The sequence below is a fragment of the Trachymyrmex septentrionalis genome, unplaced genomic scaffold (genome assembly GCF_001594115.1).
Source record: "Trachymyrmex septentrionalis isolate Tsep2-gDNA-1 unplaced genomic scaffold, Tsep1.0 scaffold13, whole genome shotgun sequence".
Classification (NCBI taxonomy): Eukaryota; Metazoa; Arthropoda; class Insecta; order Hymenoptera; family Formicidae; genus Trachymyrmex; species Trachymyrmex septentrionalis.
This window is the reverse complement of record NW_017304438.1, coordinates 6,495,755-6,511,984: the sequence shown is the minus strand read 5'-3', so window position 1 is coordinate 6,511,984 and position 16,230 is coordinate 6,495,755. Positions and strand designations below refer to the sequence as shown.

Below are 16,230 nucleotides of genomic sequence, written 5' to 3'. Positions count from 1 at the left end.
AGTAATGTAAGATATAGAATCTAAGGATACTTCGAGATAATGAAATGGGACAAGAAACTAGACTAAAATAACTCATTATAACGTTTTATCGCATAAAAATATTAATTTAAGCTAATTAAAGATCTATTATATGCATAATTAAAGGAGTTATAATTTCAAAGTTTTTGAGAGAAAAAAATTGGAATAAACGTGAGGCAACGTTTTATTACATAAAAAAAACCAACGATTGAGCTAAATTAAGGAGCGATTAAGGAGCTAAAAAATCTAGAGAATATTTCGGGAAAAAGAAATTAGAATAAAGTAACGCGTGATAAATGTAAAACTACAATATTAAGAGACAGTATCAAGAATAATGTCTCGCGTCAAGTCTACTAATTATATAAATATCAACGGTTTCAGTTAATTAAGGAGTTAATATATCCTACGTATTTTAATGAATATTTAAATTTTACATTTTTCGTATCACTGCTTGTATCATCAATAATCATCATTATGTATACAGAATTGATGTAATTTTATTACAGTATAATATCCTGTAATAAAATATTCAATGTTAAAATTCCACGATACGTAATTTCATTTTGTTTATGAGCAACTTGGGGAAACATCGTTACGAGCTGGATTTTGAACGATTTGGAATAAAGTCTCTCTCCCTCTCTCTTTCTCTCTCTCTCTCTCTCTCTCTCATTCTCTCTCTCATTCTCTCTCTTTCAAACAGCCTTTGAAATAATTACGCGGATGACGTGACGACGATCCGACGTGCAACGAGCATAGATTTTCAGACGAGACTCGATTAGATCATTTAGATCGTTTTAACGCCAACGGAAGAAGCGGATCGGCTTTTTGCAGAGGTTCGGATATAGCCGTTGAAGCGTTCGCGACCGGGATGCATTTGCATATAAACGAGAATTCACAGCAACGCCGAAACGCGCTATTTTTATTATTATACTAATTAGGTCGTCGCGTTGCACGTACTACAAATTTCTACCGATTATTTTCTTCTCTCTCTCTCTCTCTCTCTCTCTCTCTCTCTCTCTCTTGCTGTCACTCTCTCGCCAAAATATGCAGCCGCCGGATGTAGCTTCTGCAGCTTTACTCTTCGTCGGGATCACCTGCAAGATCAACCGGTGCGATGATCGAATTTCGGTGAGGTTTGCCCATCTTTTTTTTCAGAGCACTGTTGATTCGGACTTTTCGCAGGCGGCACTCGAACCTTGCGATTAAATGGCCCCGCGAAACATTTTTTTTCCACCATCGAACGAGTCGTCTCATACAGAGGGATTGAAAGGCGTCCTCTCCACTCTCTTCTCCTCCCGTACCTCTCGCCGTTGTTCGACACGCAGTTATCCGTATTTTATGGAATGGCTCTCTTCGACGACCCTTGTTTCCCCTCACTTTCATAAATCATTTACGTCGCAAAGGCACCGTGTCTGAAGTTCGATTGCAATTTTCGCGTACCGCTATCGTTAAGTCGATTTATTCGCCCGTTAAAAAACGACGAATAGAACAGAGAATAATTAAGTGAACAATAATACGGCTCATTAATTAAAATTGTCACGTTGACGCGAGCGTTACGTCACAACGATGTTTATGAAATAAATAAGGAGAATCCCAATCGGGGCCGAACGTTTTCTTCACTGTGTAGTACTCGAAATTCCCCCCCCCTCCCCCCCCGATTGCTATTTGAAACGTTTCCAGTTTTCAATATCAAATCGATCTCGGTGGACGTAATTGCCAATCTCCGCAGTTAGCGGAAGACGGGGACACGTCCTGCTCCGGAAGGCTCGGTTCGCGAGGTAGCCGATCGAAGATGTGTCCGTCGCCGCGCCATCGAGATTCAACAACGCCCAGAGCTCTTCCAACTCGGTGACGTTTGACAGCTCGTTAGCTCGTTTCCCTGACGAGGGAAATCGCGGTTACAGCTATCCATTGTTCTCGGACTTCGGTGAACGTGCGATTTTCTACGCGCATATTTCGGGAGCTGCTCCGTAACTTCGTCTCTCTTTCTCCCTTTAACTTTTCATATTTATCTACTACTTAAAATGTTATCTTCCGTTTTCCTTTATTTTACTTTTGTAATTTTAATTACTATAATTTGAATTACTAGATACTAAAAGAGCAATGGTAACCCAATCCCTTGAATTAAGTAACATCTTATTATTTTCAACCTCCGTATGTGTCAAAATATAAATCGATGCACTTTTGTATTTAATTTCGAGGTAAACAATGTGAATGTCCATGACCGGTATTCATAGTTAGTTCTTATATTCAAGATTGTCTGAAGTGGTATAGTCTTAAGATGTTACAAGTACTTGTATAAACCAATCAGGAAGCCGTATTAGTATTTTAAGACAGTCTAAAATAAGAACCGACTATAAATATCGACCCATATTAACATAGGTATGCATTTAGTAAATAATTAACTAAACTAGAATCAAATTTAATAAATTTTCTTAAGTTAAATTGTTCAATTCCGTTATTTTAATTAAATTAATCCCATGTTGGCGAACTATATCTAGAAATGGTTAAAAATTACTTAAATTTGGTACAATTTGACATTATATGAATTTAACAGTATACAGTTTTTACATTTTATTCATAGTTCTTATTATTCCATCTTTTAATTTCTTTGCTTTCATTCTTTGTTTTTTTTTTCTATATTCTTAGAGGGTTTGCCCTAAAGTATTAACATAAACGCCATTATCTATCTGTCTTATCTATTTATCCAACTACTCATCTATCTACTATATATCTATATATGGTATCTATTTCCGTCTCTCTCTTCTCTCTTTTTTTCTCTTTTTTTCCCTCCTACTCCCATCATCTAGCGTACAGAAACGAGTCTCTCCTTTGTGAGCAAGATGTTCTGGCGGATTGCCAGGATTAATTATGGTATATACTGAACTCTCGGATGGACTATCATGCTCAGCTCTAACTCAGCTTTCAATTTGCAATCCCGCGTATCGACATCCTCGAGAATATTTCTGTACTTTCGTGAAATCTCAAGTATCACGCGCGACTGAGCAAATTTCTCGCAGAATTTATTATGGAGAAAAGAACATTTAGTTGACAGAATTTCAATTCAATATCGGAATTATTAAATTGAAATTAACTAAGAACATTCTCTCTAATTGACACCAATTAAAATTGTCATTTATAGGTATCTAACAATTATAACAATCCCCACCTTTTCAGATTCATAATTATATTATTGCATTTAGAAATTTTTTTCATTTATAAATTAATTATATGATTTTGGAGAAAAAAATTTTAAAAACTATAACAATTTTATTATCATATTATTTTCGAGAAATAGCGTTGTCAATTGTTTTATTAAATGAAAATCGAGCCTTTTCTATTGTTAAAAAATTTGTAATCGCAGTCAAAGAAAATCCAACCGTAAATTTTCAATAATATATAAAAATTTGTTACGGTATATATATTCAGTATACGGGATATATTTTTTATGGATTTACATTGAAATCAACTTGGAAGTGCGATAACATTTACGGACGCGTTTTATTTAATGTATGACGTTACAAAAATATATGAAAATATCTGAAAAACACCGTATTCGCTGTAACGTATTATAGCTAAACCATGACAGACGACCGCGATGCATTTACCGCTCATCCATAATCGAATTTCACGTATGGACGCAAACGAATAATTATGTACATGTTTAACGGAATCGCCCATGTTTTATGTAGCTGTATTACAGCAGAATGTAAACATCGCGGGCGTTTTTCTCAGCGCGAATGTGTTGAACATTAATAAAAATCGGCTGCAACTCGTCGCATATTGATTTCTCTGATCAGGAATTATCATTTTTTTTTTTTTTTTTTTTTTCCTCCAAGTAAAGGGCGATAGCGCAAAATCGATGGAGATAAATCTCGAAAGCGAGATAAACGATGGCATAGTGAGTGCATGACAGCGAAGAAAACGGACATCGGTATTCCGATAGCCGTCCAAAGAAGAAGGCAGGTGTTCATCGGAGGCAGCTGCAATCACGACCACCATCTGCTGCGGTAATGCACGCCCGTTCGGAGTCTTGAAGCGAGGCGAGAGGCCCCGAGAGTCCCGGCAATTAGGCCCAGTCGAAACACGTGCCCGGTTCGGATGAACCGATTTCGAGGAGAGACGTGATTCTCCTTGAAAGCCGTGCGGTTTCTCTCTCTCTTCCTTTCTCTCGCTTCGTCTCTTCCTGCTGCGTTTTTTTTTTCTTTCCTTTTTCCTTTCTTTTTTCCACTCCCTTCTAATTTTTTTTCTTGCTATTCTTGCTTGGCTGCGCGCGCGCCCGTTGCACCTTCGCGTCATCTTTCAACAACAACTTGTTGAGCAACAGTTGGTCGGCACGAGACAAGGAATATGCTTGGGTACCGATTAAAATAAGAATAAAAAGGAATAAAGACTTGGCTCGCGCGAACGGCTACACCGCGCGAAGATTGCAAGCTACTACTATTAGGAAAGAATCTACGTCCATTTACGTTGAAAGTTATTCCAGAAATTTGTTTACCTTATTACAAGTTCATATCTTGAAATACATAAAATCTATACAAGAATTTTATTGAATATATCGAATAATATAATATGACATAACTTTATAATATACTTAGAAATCTATACCTTTTTTCACACACCTTATAATTTATATAAATTCTTTTTTCAACAAATTAACTTTTGTAAACAAACGCTGTTTCTCAAGCAACAATTCATGAAATTATTTTTTATGTAGTAATAGCATCTGAAAATAAAATTTTATGACACAAGATACTACAAGTGACATCTTGTGGCAAATGTATGAGCTTCTAGTAGAAAATATCGAGAAAGAAAATTCGATAAAAAAGAATTTTTATATAGACTTTATATATAAATCCCTGTTTTTGTTTTGAACATTATTTCAAAAATATTACTATAAAATAATTAATCGAAATGCCAAATATACAATTATTTCATTGAGAAATACATTACAATTTTAAAACTTTATCATTACTCACTAACTCACTTAAAAAATAAAAAAGTATAAGTGAATACGTATAAATTGTGTAATGAATCATTTGTAATAAATATATATAATTTAGTTTTATTACTCTTAATATCCTTTTTTTTTAATAGAAAAGGAAAATCAGGACACCAATAAGATATTTTTCTCAATATTTTAATGTAAAAACGAAAAACTTGAATACATTGACTATTTTAAGGAATATGCATACACAAAAAATTACATCTTGCAAAAATACAATACTTTATTTTTGTTTTTGTTTTACCTCATTGAATCGGTGCTGCCGTCTTTATCATTATTACACAACTCGAGTCACAATACCACAGTAATTCGACACTGAACAATAATGATAAAACATTGAAGAAAAAAGATTAGGAATCAGGCATAAAATCTTTTACGCAAACTTCTAACCTATTATGTTTAATAAAGAAATAATTTTGTGAAATTTATTCAATATCAAGAATCAAACGGAACTGGATACATTAACAAGAAACTAAACTTAATTATAAATGTAAGGATAAAATTTTATTAATAGCGACCGGATCGACCATCTCTGCCCTTCTCGTCTCTTCCCTTACGTCGATCTTTGGATCTGGATCTTCTATCTCGGGATCGGGACCTCCTCCTACGTTCGCGACCTCGCGACCTCGATCGCGATCTTGATCGACCCTTGCTCTTCTTCCGGCTGTACAAATATCGACGGAGATCCCGGGAGATCGGCTTCAAGTGCATGAAGTTGCAAAATCCGGAGCGCGTGCACTCGCTAGATGCACATTATTTTCGTATACAATTCCATGCCTATTTATTATGTACTTTAAATCGTATTAGCTCACAATTACCCCATTTCATATTGACGACAGCAGGCCTCACGAAAATCGGTAACGGGTGAAAGCTCGGCGTAAACTGGTCTGCCACCAAACCAACGATTATTCAAGTCATTGACTGCCTTCTCAGCATCTTCCTCTCTGCGAAATTTAATGTAAACGTTTCCGACCAAGTGATCGCCAAGATTATCGCACACGTTCATCTCTTCAATCTCGCCGTACTTGTCCTCACATTCGATGAAAACGTCCTCGAAAAAATTGTCATAATGCTCTTGCATCTCTTCATCGGATACGTTTGCAACCACTGTCGTAAAATACATTCTGAACTACATCCTCATTTCGTATAAAATGCTTTCATTAAAACTCAATACAGTGTACTTACAGTGTGATCCATCTGCGCTTTTTGCAGAATTCTGAGGGTTCACATAAAGATTCTGCAGTAGACATGTCTGAAGAACACAGACTTTGCATAAACGATGTATCGCGTGATAATAAAGTTAATTCTATTAATTTCTTGAATCCACTTAAACATTTAATTTGTGTATTAAAGTTTGATGTGTTTAAATTCAAGACAAATACTGATATAAATTCTTATGCAAAATTATCACAGTATACCTGGCAGAATAACATATTTATGTCCATTTCCATCAACATAGATTAACTTTAATCTCGGTTCAACTTACTCTTCGTCTTTTTCTAATTCTAAAGATTAGAAAAAAAACGAAGAGTAAGTTGAACCGATTAAAATTAATCTATGTTGGTAGAAATGACCATTAACCGACAAAAGTTGTTTGACAAAAGTTATATATCTTATTAATAAGATATAAATATGTTGTTCATAAAAAAAACCTTATACATATCTTACATTACATATCAACATTGAGATATGTAAATTATTGTAATCATAAACATAAAAATATAAAATATGGAAAAAGATAAGTAAATCTTACTTGGCTAAATGTTGGCTTGTTGTGAATTCGTGAACATCGATCTCCATGTCGACATGCACCTATCTTGAAATAAAACGAGCAATTGACTCTGCAAGAGAAATAAATGAAGTTTACATCACGATCATAACCTATTTCGTGTAAACCAGCGACATATAAAATATGGATTTTACACTTACTTGTCCTTCTCAGTCCCGAAAATTGACGCCAGATATTCAGCCATGGCTTGAAACTCCTCTGGCTGGAGCGTATCACAATTGTATCAAGAAAAAAACAGATCTTTCCGCTTTTAAATATCCGGCGACATATCGAGTACGACTACGACTATAAATACATCGAAGTACTGTTTTACCGACAGAGTATTGTCAATATAGCGAATTATAGGTCTGTTCTTTTTAACTAAAGTTCTTGCACAATTCATCTTTTTTCCTTTTCTCTCTATGTTGGAAAGAAAAAGAGAAAAGATAAACCGTGCAAGAATTTCAGTTAAAAAGAACAGGCCTTATAGTTTAAAGTTGTGCCGTATATATACTTCAAAGCTGTATTCTAAAACGTTAACTTTGAAAAAAATTTGACTCGAAGAGAATGTTTTGAAATTTAGTCTAAGATTAACATTTATATAGAATATATAAATATTTAAGTTTACACGAATTTTTTTTATGTGCACAGCACAAGCGAAGTAAAATATATAAATTATTAAATTAGGTTTTTATATACGTGAATTCTGAAATATTTGTAAAATTCCTAAGATTTCTAATTATATAATTTTTGATGAAATGTTAGGAAATATCGAAAAGTTTAAGATTTCTTTTCAGAAATTATATAAAAAGAGAAATCTTAAAAATCTTAAAATATTTCAAAATTCATATATGGAAAATTATAAGAACAGACTTTCTCAATATTTTTACAAAATGTTTCAATTCATATAAAAATTCTGAAAAAAATTTAATACCATAAGTTAAATTTAATTGATTAGTGATTAATTATAACTTATTTTAAGTATTATAATTACTAAGAACAATGCTGTTAATATTCAAAACAAATAACGTTTAACTTAATTACTTATACAAATTTAATACACTTATAATACAAATTTTTCTAAGAGTATAATTTATATTGTATACGAAATGTAAATTATTATATTTTTATATGTGTAAATGTACAACTCTTGTAATTAACTATATACATAATTAATGTATATTTTAATTAAGTATAACTTATGTCTAAATTAATAGTATATTAAAATAAAAGTTTTGTATTAATATTTAAAAAATAATTATTTTAATTGTTTATTCTAATAAAATGGCTAGTATGTACATTTCGACATGCAATCGTAGGAGATTAAAAATATTTCGTTAGCGCCTACTAATACATTCTGCTTACTATTTATATCTAATTTTATTCTCATGGTTTTAAAAATATTTCAACAATAATAAGAATAACAATTAATAGTTCTATAAATATATACAACAGTATTATAGTTTCATCAATAATTTCGATTAATTCGATAACTAATTTTTTACCTAAATCTCGCGATAAATCTAAATTTTAAAGATAAATCTTAAATTTTTAATTCCTTTTTTTACTAATATTTTTTTAAAGTCTTGTTATTATATACGTTTGTTATGAAAGTTTTGGAGTTTTTGGTATTACATTACTGTCTTCCATTTGTTCCCTTAGACGAAATTTCTGAATTTTTCCAGTATTAGTCTTTGGATATTCATTTACGAACTGTACATAACGCGGTATTTTAAAGTGCGCTATTTTGCCTTTACAATAATCTATTAATTCTTCCTTTGTCATCGTCGCACCGTCGCGAAGTTGAATACACGCACAAATCTCTTCTCCATACAACTTGTCATATGCTCCTATAACTTGTGCCTGCATTACTTTGGGATGGGTCGTCAGAAAGTCTTCGATTTCCTACGATAAAAAAATTTGAAGTTGGTAAAGTCTTCGAATTGAATCTTAAAAATTTTTTTATGCGTTTTTAATTTCTCAAAATTAAGATTACATACAAATTATTTGGAGTAGTCGTATCGAGAGTAATAGAAATTAATCTCTCTTTCAGAAATTTAAATGCTAAGTAAAACAAAAAGTCATTATAACATCAAAATCATTTTAACTTCAAAATTATTATTAAAAGTCACTTTTTGAGTCAGTTACAATTCATTTTAACGTCATTTTGAAGCTGTATGTGTTTTGCTTGAAATATTGCCATTTTTTAATAGAACTTATAAAATATCATCAATGTTATTTAATATTTTCAATCGACTCTTTACTGAAAAATAAGACGTATTAAGTAATGAATGAGTAATATAAATCGTATAATATGAATCATGATACTCACCTTAGGGAAAATATTTTCTCCTCCCCGAATAATCATATCTTTGAGTCTTCCGACTACACGAGCGTATCCATCTTCCTGTAAGACAAATTGGTCGCCTGTCTTCAACCAACCATCCTTCGTCAAAGTCTTTTTCGTATTTTCTTCATCGTCCCAGTAACCTAACATTGTGCAGTAACCGCGAATCCAAAGTTCGCCAGATTTTCCAAAAGGGACGGTCACACCGTTTTCGTCGACGATCTAATCGGCAGAGATATACGTAAAAAAATACATATATCATAAAATGTTAAAAGTCGAAATTAGAGAAAACTATTTTCAAAATAAAAAATTGATACCATTATTTCAGTATGATTCGCCAAATGACCAACAGTGGTCTCGGTAAGATGTCTATCTTCTCCACGAATCGATTGAAATACTATAGCTGTTGTTTCTGTAAGGCCATATATGCTCTGGAATTGAAAGTTTATCTCATAATACAGAGACTTATATAAATATGTAAATAAATATATGTACAAATATTAAATAATCAGAAGTAATATACTATAAGCCAAGCTGGATGTTTAGGTGTTTATTTTTATAAAAATATTAAATGAAATATATAACTACAAATACCGTTTTTAATAACCGTTTTGAGTATTAAATCATCTTCAGTGTAAGGCCACTCGATAAATATACATATAAATTAACAATATAAATCAGCATAATTAATATAATATTACTTATGTTAATTAATATAATTAACATAAGTAACATAACTAAGTTAATTCTAAATAATCAAACGTGATTAATCATATCAAACAATCTAATGCACTGCATGAGTATTGAATAATTATTGTTTATTTACCGTCGTCATATCAAGTATCTTATCGTACTGCAACATGCAATGATTATACAAGTTATATTTAGTTGAATTTTGAAAACAAACAGAAATGTTAATATGGTATTAAAACATAAATTACAAACAATTTTTTAATGCTCATATAACTTTCAAACAAATTAATAAATAGTAACTCAAGTCAACAATTAAACGAGCTATAATTAGATGTGACAAAGCAAAATTTATTATTTCACAATATAATTTTCCATCGATACGTTTCGACTATACTTAGTCCTCATCAGTCGCAGAAATATAATTATCCCATATAACAAAAATTAAATTAATATATTTAAAAGATCATCTCAACTTCGATTTTCAATAGTCAGTATAAATTATATTATATTTAAATGTCAATTTGTCGAACAATAAAACGTAGTAATAATGAATCATAATCCAACCAATTCGTTGGTTAACAGCGTGAAAGGGCAATCAGTGTGAATAAAAGAAAGTTTCCATTAAAATTGCAGATATAGATTAATGTCAAATTATATAAAGTGGTTGTACGTCCGTCCTTAATACTATTGGTAGATAAAACATGGTATGATGCTGCTCAATTATATAATAGTATCATGATGGATAATTATTAAAGCTGAAGAGCCTTTGATTGAATTTACCATTATATCATTAAAGCCTAGCACGTCTCGTATTCGTTTGAAGAGTTCAGAAGACGCAGGTGCACCACCGGTAATTCCTGCCTGAAGACTGTCTATTGGTAGCTGTAATCGTTGCTGTGCCGCGATTAAGTTTACCTAGCAGCATACATGAAACTCAACTTAATGAAAAAATTAATTTTCTATAAATTTCTAAAAAAAAAATGAAGACCGACTAATCATGAATAAAGTTTAAATTTTATGTTTTAAACTTCTTTAAATTTTATATTTTAACCTAAATTGTAAATGCAATGATAATGAAAATTGTTAATGTTAAAGAATGCTGAAATTATTTTACTTTGTTCACATTATAACAGGTATATTAAAAGTAAATTGTACAAAAGATAAAACTGCTTTGTAAGAATATATAAATATAAACAAAGTTTAGTTTAGCGATATTTATTCATGTATTATAACAAGTTTCATCAATTTGAAATTCTGCCTAGGAAGCATGACCAGCGATTACTCATTGCATATTTTTACTGCTCCCAGCTAACATTCGATACTATTAATAATTAACCAATAACACATCATCAGAATAGTGATTGTCTTAACGTCATAATTAAATGCATCATGACTGGCAACGATGTTTTATAAGAATAATGCGTTACCGTTAATGTACTTTTCATAAAAAGTAATTTTATTACCGTTATTCATTATATGAAATCGTTTCTCTTCAATCAATTTTATAATATTCTTTAAAAGGAAATAAATTCCTATTTTAAGTAGATAATAATTTTTTTAATTAATTTTTCTAAAATTTGTGACAAATACATTTTAAGATTCTTATCAAAAAAATAGTTTTTATTAAAGATATATAACCGTTACTTAAAAGAAAGAAAGAACATTGAATAATCATTTTTCTTAACAATAAAGTAATATTTTTCTGTGTGATATAAAGATAAAAGGAACTCTAAAAATAAAAGTAATGATAAAAATAGTGATTGAATTCGTTACTATTATTAGAAAACTACAACTACTATTATAAAAGCTACAACAAAAACGCAAGCAATAAGCGAATTACACGTAAAGCAACAATGTAAACAGTAGCAAATCCAAAATTGATTTACTTATTACTTACGTCTTAGTATTCAAATTTTGTGTGTGTTATAGTCTCAAAAATGTAATGACGTTATCGTTATCATTACAGACAGAAAAAAGTAACAATCATTATATCGTTGCTAATCAATATTTAAAAAATAACAATAATAATAACAGTGTTGCAAGAGTAATGCGCGTTTCAACTTTTCAACTCTGAAATATATTAATTATATAATCTTCAAAATCTTATCGTAGAATATGCTACTTGCGATTATATCGAACGAAAATTTTTCAAACAATCTAGCGTGCATCTATTTTGTTCTTGCTTACCCACATAGTTGGCGTTCCATATGTTATGGCACACTTTTCTTGCGCTATTGCCTTCAAGGTTTTTACTGGATCAAAGGAGTGTTCTTCTATGACGAGGGTGTTTCCCGTATGAAAGACAAGCAGTTGGCCCATCACCATGCCGAACGCATGGTAAAGCGGCATGTTTAAACATATTTTGTTCTCGATAGTTATGTTCGCCCGTTGCGCAGACTGCCAACATAGAAATAAATGATTCTTTCTTTAAGATATATTTAGAACAGTAAGCACTCAACTTAGTTCAGATGTGAAATATAAAGAAACTTCGTTAGTGAAAAAATCACTTTAAATTATTATCATATTTTTCTATAAAACACAAACTATCAATAACATCAATGTTATAATTTTCTATTCAACAATGAGCTATTACAACATGTATTATATTACATTTGTATTATCGAGTAAGAAATTATAAATTATGATATTGATGTATCTACTATTAATTTGTATTTTGCGAGAGAGAGAGAGAGAGAGAGAGAGAGAGAGTTAGGGCCATGGCGCACAAAAAACTTAAACAGTAAAGAAATCAACATATGTTGGATTGGCTGTTGTTTCACTGGCCTTATGGTCTCTACTGTGATTCGCTTACTATTTAAATTTGTCGTGTTTTGTGATCCTTATAAATTAAAAATAGTACTAATATAAGTAATTTCTTAATTATTCAATTAATCCCGAAAAGGATTTATAATGCAATTATCCAATATATTTAATTTTTTTGTTTGTGCATCTCACCTCTTTGCTGTTGTTTACGAGACCCAAGTGTGAGAGGATCGTAGCTTTGGACCTTCCGGTGGAACCGGACGTAAACTGTATAGTGCATTCGTCATGGCATGATATCTTATCCTGTTCGGCGTTGATCGCATCTACTTCCGCTTTAGTTGCTGAAACTTCGACGTCGGCAAAACGATGCGTACCGCTATAAATTAAACATGCTGATATCATTTACATTCCCTCAATGGCACGGTGTTTGCGAGAGCGAATGGATAGATCTCGGTGAAGCTATTAACCTAATTGCACCATGATTCTTCCATACAGCACGGTTATTAATCAAATCGGTTGATCAGTAAAAGTTCAAGGACTGTACAGCAGAAAAAAGAATAGAAATACGCGCGAGAGCCCATATCCGCGGAGTGCAGCGAAAAATGATCATCAATTGGATGTCGAATCAACGTTTAATAAATCATAGACGTAATCATGGTGTAAAATTTTTACACCATGGATATAATGATGTTGTAAAACTTTTACATAATGGATGTAATAAGAATAGACTGCGCAAGACGTATTCCTATAAAATTATCATTTTCGATTTAGAAAGAATGGCTGTGTTAATTTAACAGAGAAAACTGATCAGTGAGCGTTTAGTAATTCCTTAATATGATTCTTGCCTTTAGTTCTTCGCTGCATCTAAATGTAGAAACTAAAATCATCTTTGATAAACGCAGCCAGTGATAGCTTGAACATATTGCTCTCTTTTTTTCAGTTCTCTTCGATTCTATATATCAGCATCTCTCTTCAATTCGAAGTATCGAAGAACCGAAGAGAGCTGCTGATATGCTAAGATCAAAAAATGCACAATCTATGCGTCCTATATCTATATGACTATTGATGTCGAAATCATTGATATTATATTGTATCGATTTGACGTCAATTCCATAATCATTTCTTATTAGAGATATTACGGACAAAGTGCGCAAGTTGGCAATGTCGACATTACCCTGCTGTACAATGTCAGTATTGCCCAATGTGATTGGATTGGATAATGTTGACAATGCTCGGGCAATGTTGACACTATCCACTTGCGGACTTTGTCTGTAATATTGTAGAAACATACGCACAAAACGCACGACAAAGTAATAAAAAAAAAAAACGTTTTCGAAGAAATAATACTCGACGAAATTATTGAACGTTTTCTTCGACATTGAAACTGTTTCGTTTTAAACACCGTTACCCTTCTCAGTATTTCAAGTCATTCAATCTTCGTCTTCGTTTATTCGACCTCAGATCGATATTCTCGTGTCATGAAACAGAACGCTTATACCTTGATATTTACCAAGAGGAATATTCAAACTGTTATATTATTTTGATATTTATCTACTATAATAAGATTTAAATTAAGCACAACAATAATTTTTCTTATTAATATATATATATATATTAGGATATATGTATAAAAAATATTACTCTTTTTTTAATTAATACGTATTAATTAAATGTAATTGAATTTTTAGATTTAATTTTATACTTAATATTTTTTTAATGTAACAAAAAAATTCATTAAAAATTCGGAGATCTATTTGCACTTTAAACAAATTTAGACAGACCAATTTTTAAAATCTAATAAACAGAATGTCATACAGAAACTGACATTAGCAAAATGTGAATTCACGAGACGTTTTGATACAATAATCACGTGTTCTTAATCCATTTCGCAAAGTCGAGCAAAAGATTTCTGTCAGTCAAAGTGCGAGGGCTCATGCGATATTCACGGATTAGTGAAGCGATCGCGTTCTAGTGTGTGAACATATTAAAAGCTCACGAAAGATCGTGAGTGCCACAGTCATTTGAAAAAAAGTCATAATTGCACCAAAAGTAATAATCGCGCCATTTAAATGCTCTATTAGAGTTTATTAATTAATGACTTTTTAAACAAATTGTTTTTAAGGGAAGTCATATTCCTTTCTTTAAAAGACTGCTCTCTCACGAGAGTGCCAGAAATTACTTATTATTAATTAGCCAACTTAAAGACATAATTAATGTATCATGTGTTACACTATATTTTGAGGACGTGCGACAAATACCTTAGTTGTAATTATTACATCAATTGTGGTTTCTTACGTCACATGATCGGGCGAATAAATAATAATATGTTCCAAAGTAGGACACACTTCCTTGGCGGCGAGCAACATCTTCGGATAATTCTGCGTTTTGAATTTCTCGGGTGAGACAATCGCCTTTACACCAACTTTTTGCAAACAATACACTAATTCGTTGTACTGATAAGCAGGGTTAATTGCGACGACGATTAATCCCATCCTCGACGCAGCCAGAAAAGTTATGATCCATTCCAGGTCGTTTGGAGCCCAAATGCCCAACCGATCACCTTTTTTCAAACCCAACTTCTTGAAACCCGCAGCCAACGAGTCGGCTCGCTGAAGAATCTGAATAAATGTTAAACGGACATTTTGAGGAATCGAAATGACGCAAGTCCGTTCGGGCCATGTTGCAGCTGCCTCACTTAATAATTGTCCGATTGTTTTATGTAGTATAGGAGATTCACCGGGATTGTACATATGAGCGACTTTGATTGCATGAGAAAGATTGACCCTTGCTTGGATATTCAATCTTCGAAACTGACGTCGTTCTGCAACAATTAATCGTGATATACGAAATTCAAAAACAGCAAGTTTGATCCTCATCGATTATATTTTGTGTTCATATATTTTTACTTAAAGATTTTTCTCAAATGATTAATAATTAAATTTATTCTTACACTAAAAGAAAAAAAAATACATTTTTGATAGTAACAGCAACTCTATAGGTAACAAGTATAAGGTTTTATAATATGTTTCGTTATGTTAATGTCTAAAGAGGGCTCGATCCGGTAGCCGAAACTTGTAACTTGTAATCATTTTCGTAATTTCGATTCTAATTTTTGCGTTATGTAATTTTACCTCTGTTAATTATAATATATTTTTTGTTAATTTCAAAGAGAAATGTGTTGACTCTTACTTTGCCCGTTACTTATTATTATATATTTGTTTTATTAGACCATAGATATACTAAATCTTGAAGTTTATTATATAATTAATTTTATTATAATGTTTCTTTACTTACCTTTAAAATTAAGATGCAATAGAGAGAAGCATCGTGAATGATACTGATGATTTAAAATTCCGGACACGACGTATCGCGAAATCGATTTAAATAAAAAAAGCATCTTTCTAAAATGATAAACTGATTAGACTTGTGTAGCGTAAGCAAGTGAAACTTTCACTAAACCTTATGTTAAAGGACGTTTTAATATAAGTCAAATCCTTATCTTGTCTTTTCACAACATTATCTTTATATACATATCTTTTTTTAATTATCTCTCTAAATATCTTATTCCTTGACTTAAAAAAAAGAAGGAACAATTATAAATGATTAAAAATTGTTGATAGGCTATCTTTCCGTAAT

General features: G+C 31.7%; 2 protein-coding genes across 3 annotated transcripts; both read right to left on the bottom strand.

Moving 5' to 3' along the window:
- Positions 1 to 5,247: 5,247 nt before the first annotated feature.
- LOC108756711 (splicing factor U2af 38 kDa subunit-like) lies at positions 5,248 to 7,101 on the bottom strand. 2 transcript variants are annotated; one of them, XM_018500722.1, is made up of 5 exons: positions 6,953 to 7,101; positions 6,777 to 6,864; positions 6,209 to 6,275; positions 5,842 to 6,130; positions 5,248 to 5,765 (listed from the first exon to the last, which is right to left on the bottom strand). In XM_018500722.1, exons 1-5 carry the CDS (start codon positions 6,994 to 6,996, stop codon positions 5,531 to 5,533), a joined length of 723 nt encoding a protein of 240 aa, XP_018356224.1. In that variant the 5' UTR covers positions 6,997 to 7,101; the 3' UTR covers positions 5,248 to 5,530. The 2 variants fall into 2 exon arrangements, with proteins under 2 accessions (XP_018356224.1, XP_018356225.1); XM_018500723.1 differs by having other exon boundaries at positions 6,209 to 6,279; positions 6,781 to 6,864.
- Positions 7,102 to 8,354: 1,253 nt separating this feature from the next.
- Positions 8,355 to 16,050, bottom strand: LOC108756700 (acyl-CoA synthetase family member 2, mitochondrial). The gene is made up of 8 exons (XM_018500702.1): positions 15,889 to 16,050; positions 14,890 to 15,415; positions 12,787 to 12,970; positions 12,019 to 12,228; positions 10,612 to 10,746; positions 9,456 to 9,569; positions 9,124 to 9,360; positions 8,355 to 8,696 (listed from the first exon to the last, which is right to left on the bottom strand). Exons 1-8 carry the CDS (start codon positions 15,989 to 15,991, stop codon positions 8,397 to 8,399), a joined length of 1,809 nt encoding a protein of 602 aa, XP_018356204.1. The 5' UTR covers positions 15,992 to 16,050; the 3' UTR covers positions 8,355 to 8,396.
- Positions 16,051 to 16,230: the final 180 nt, after the last annotated feature.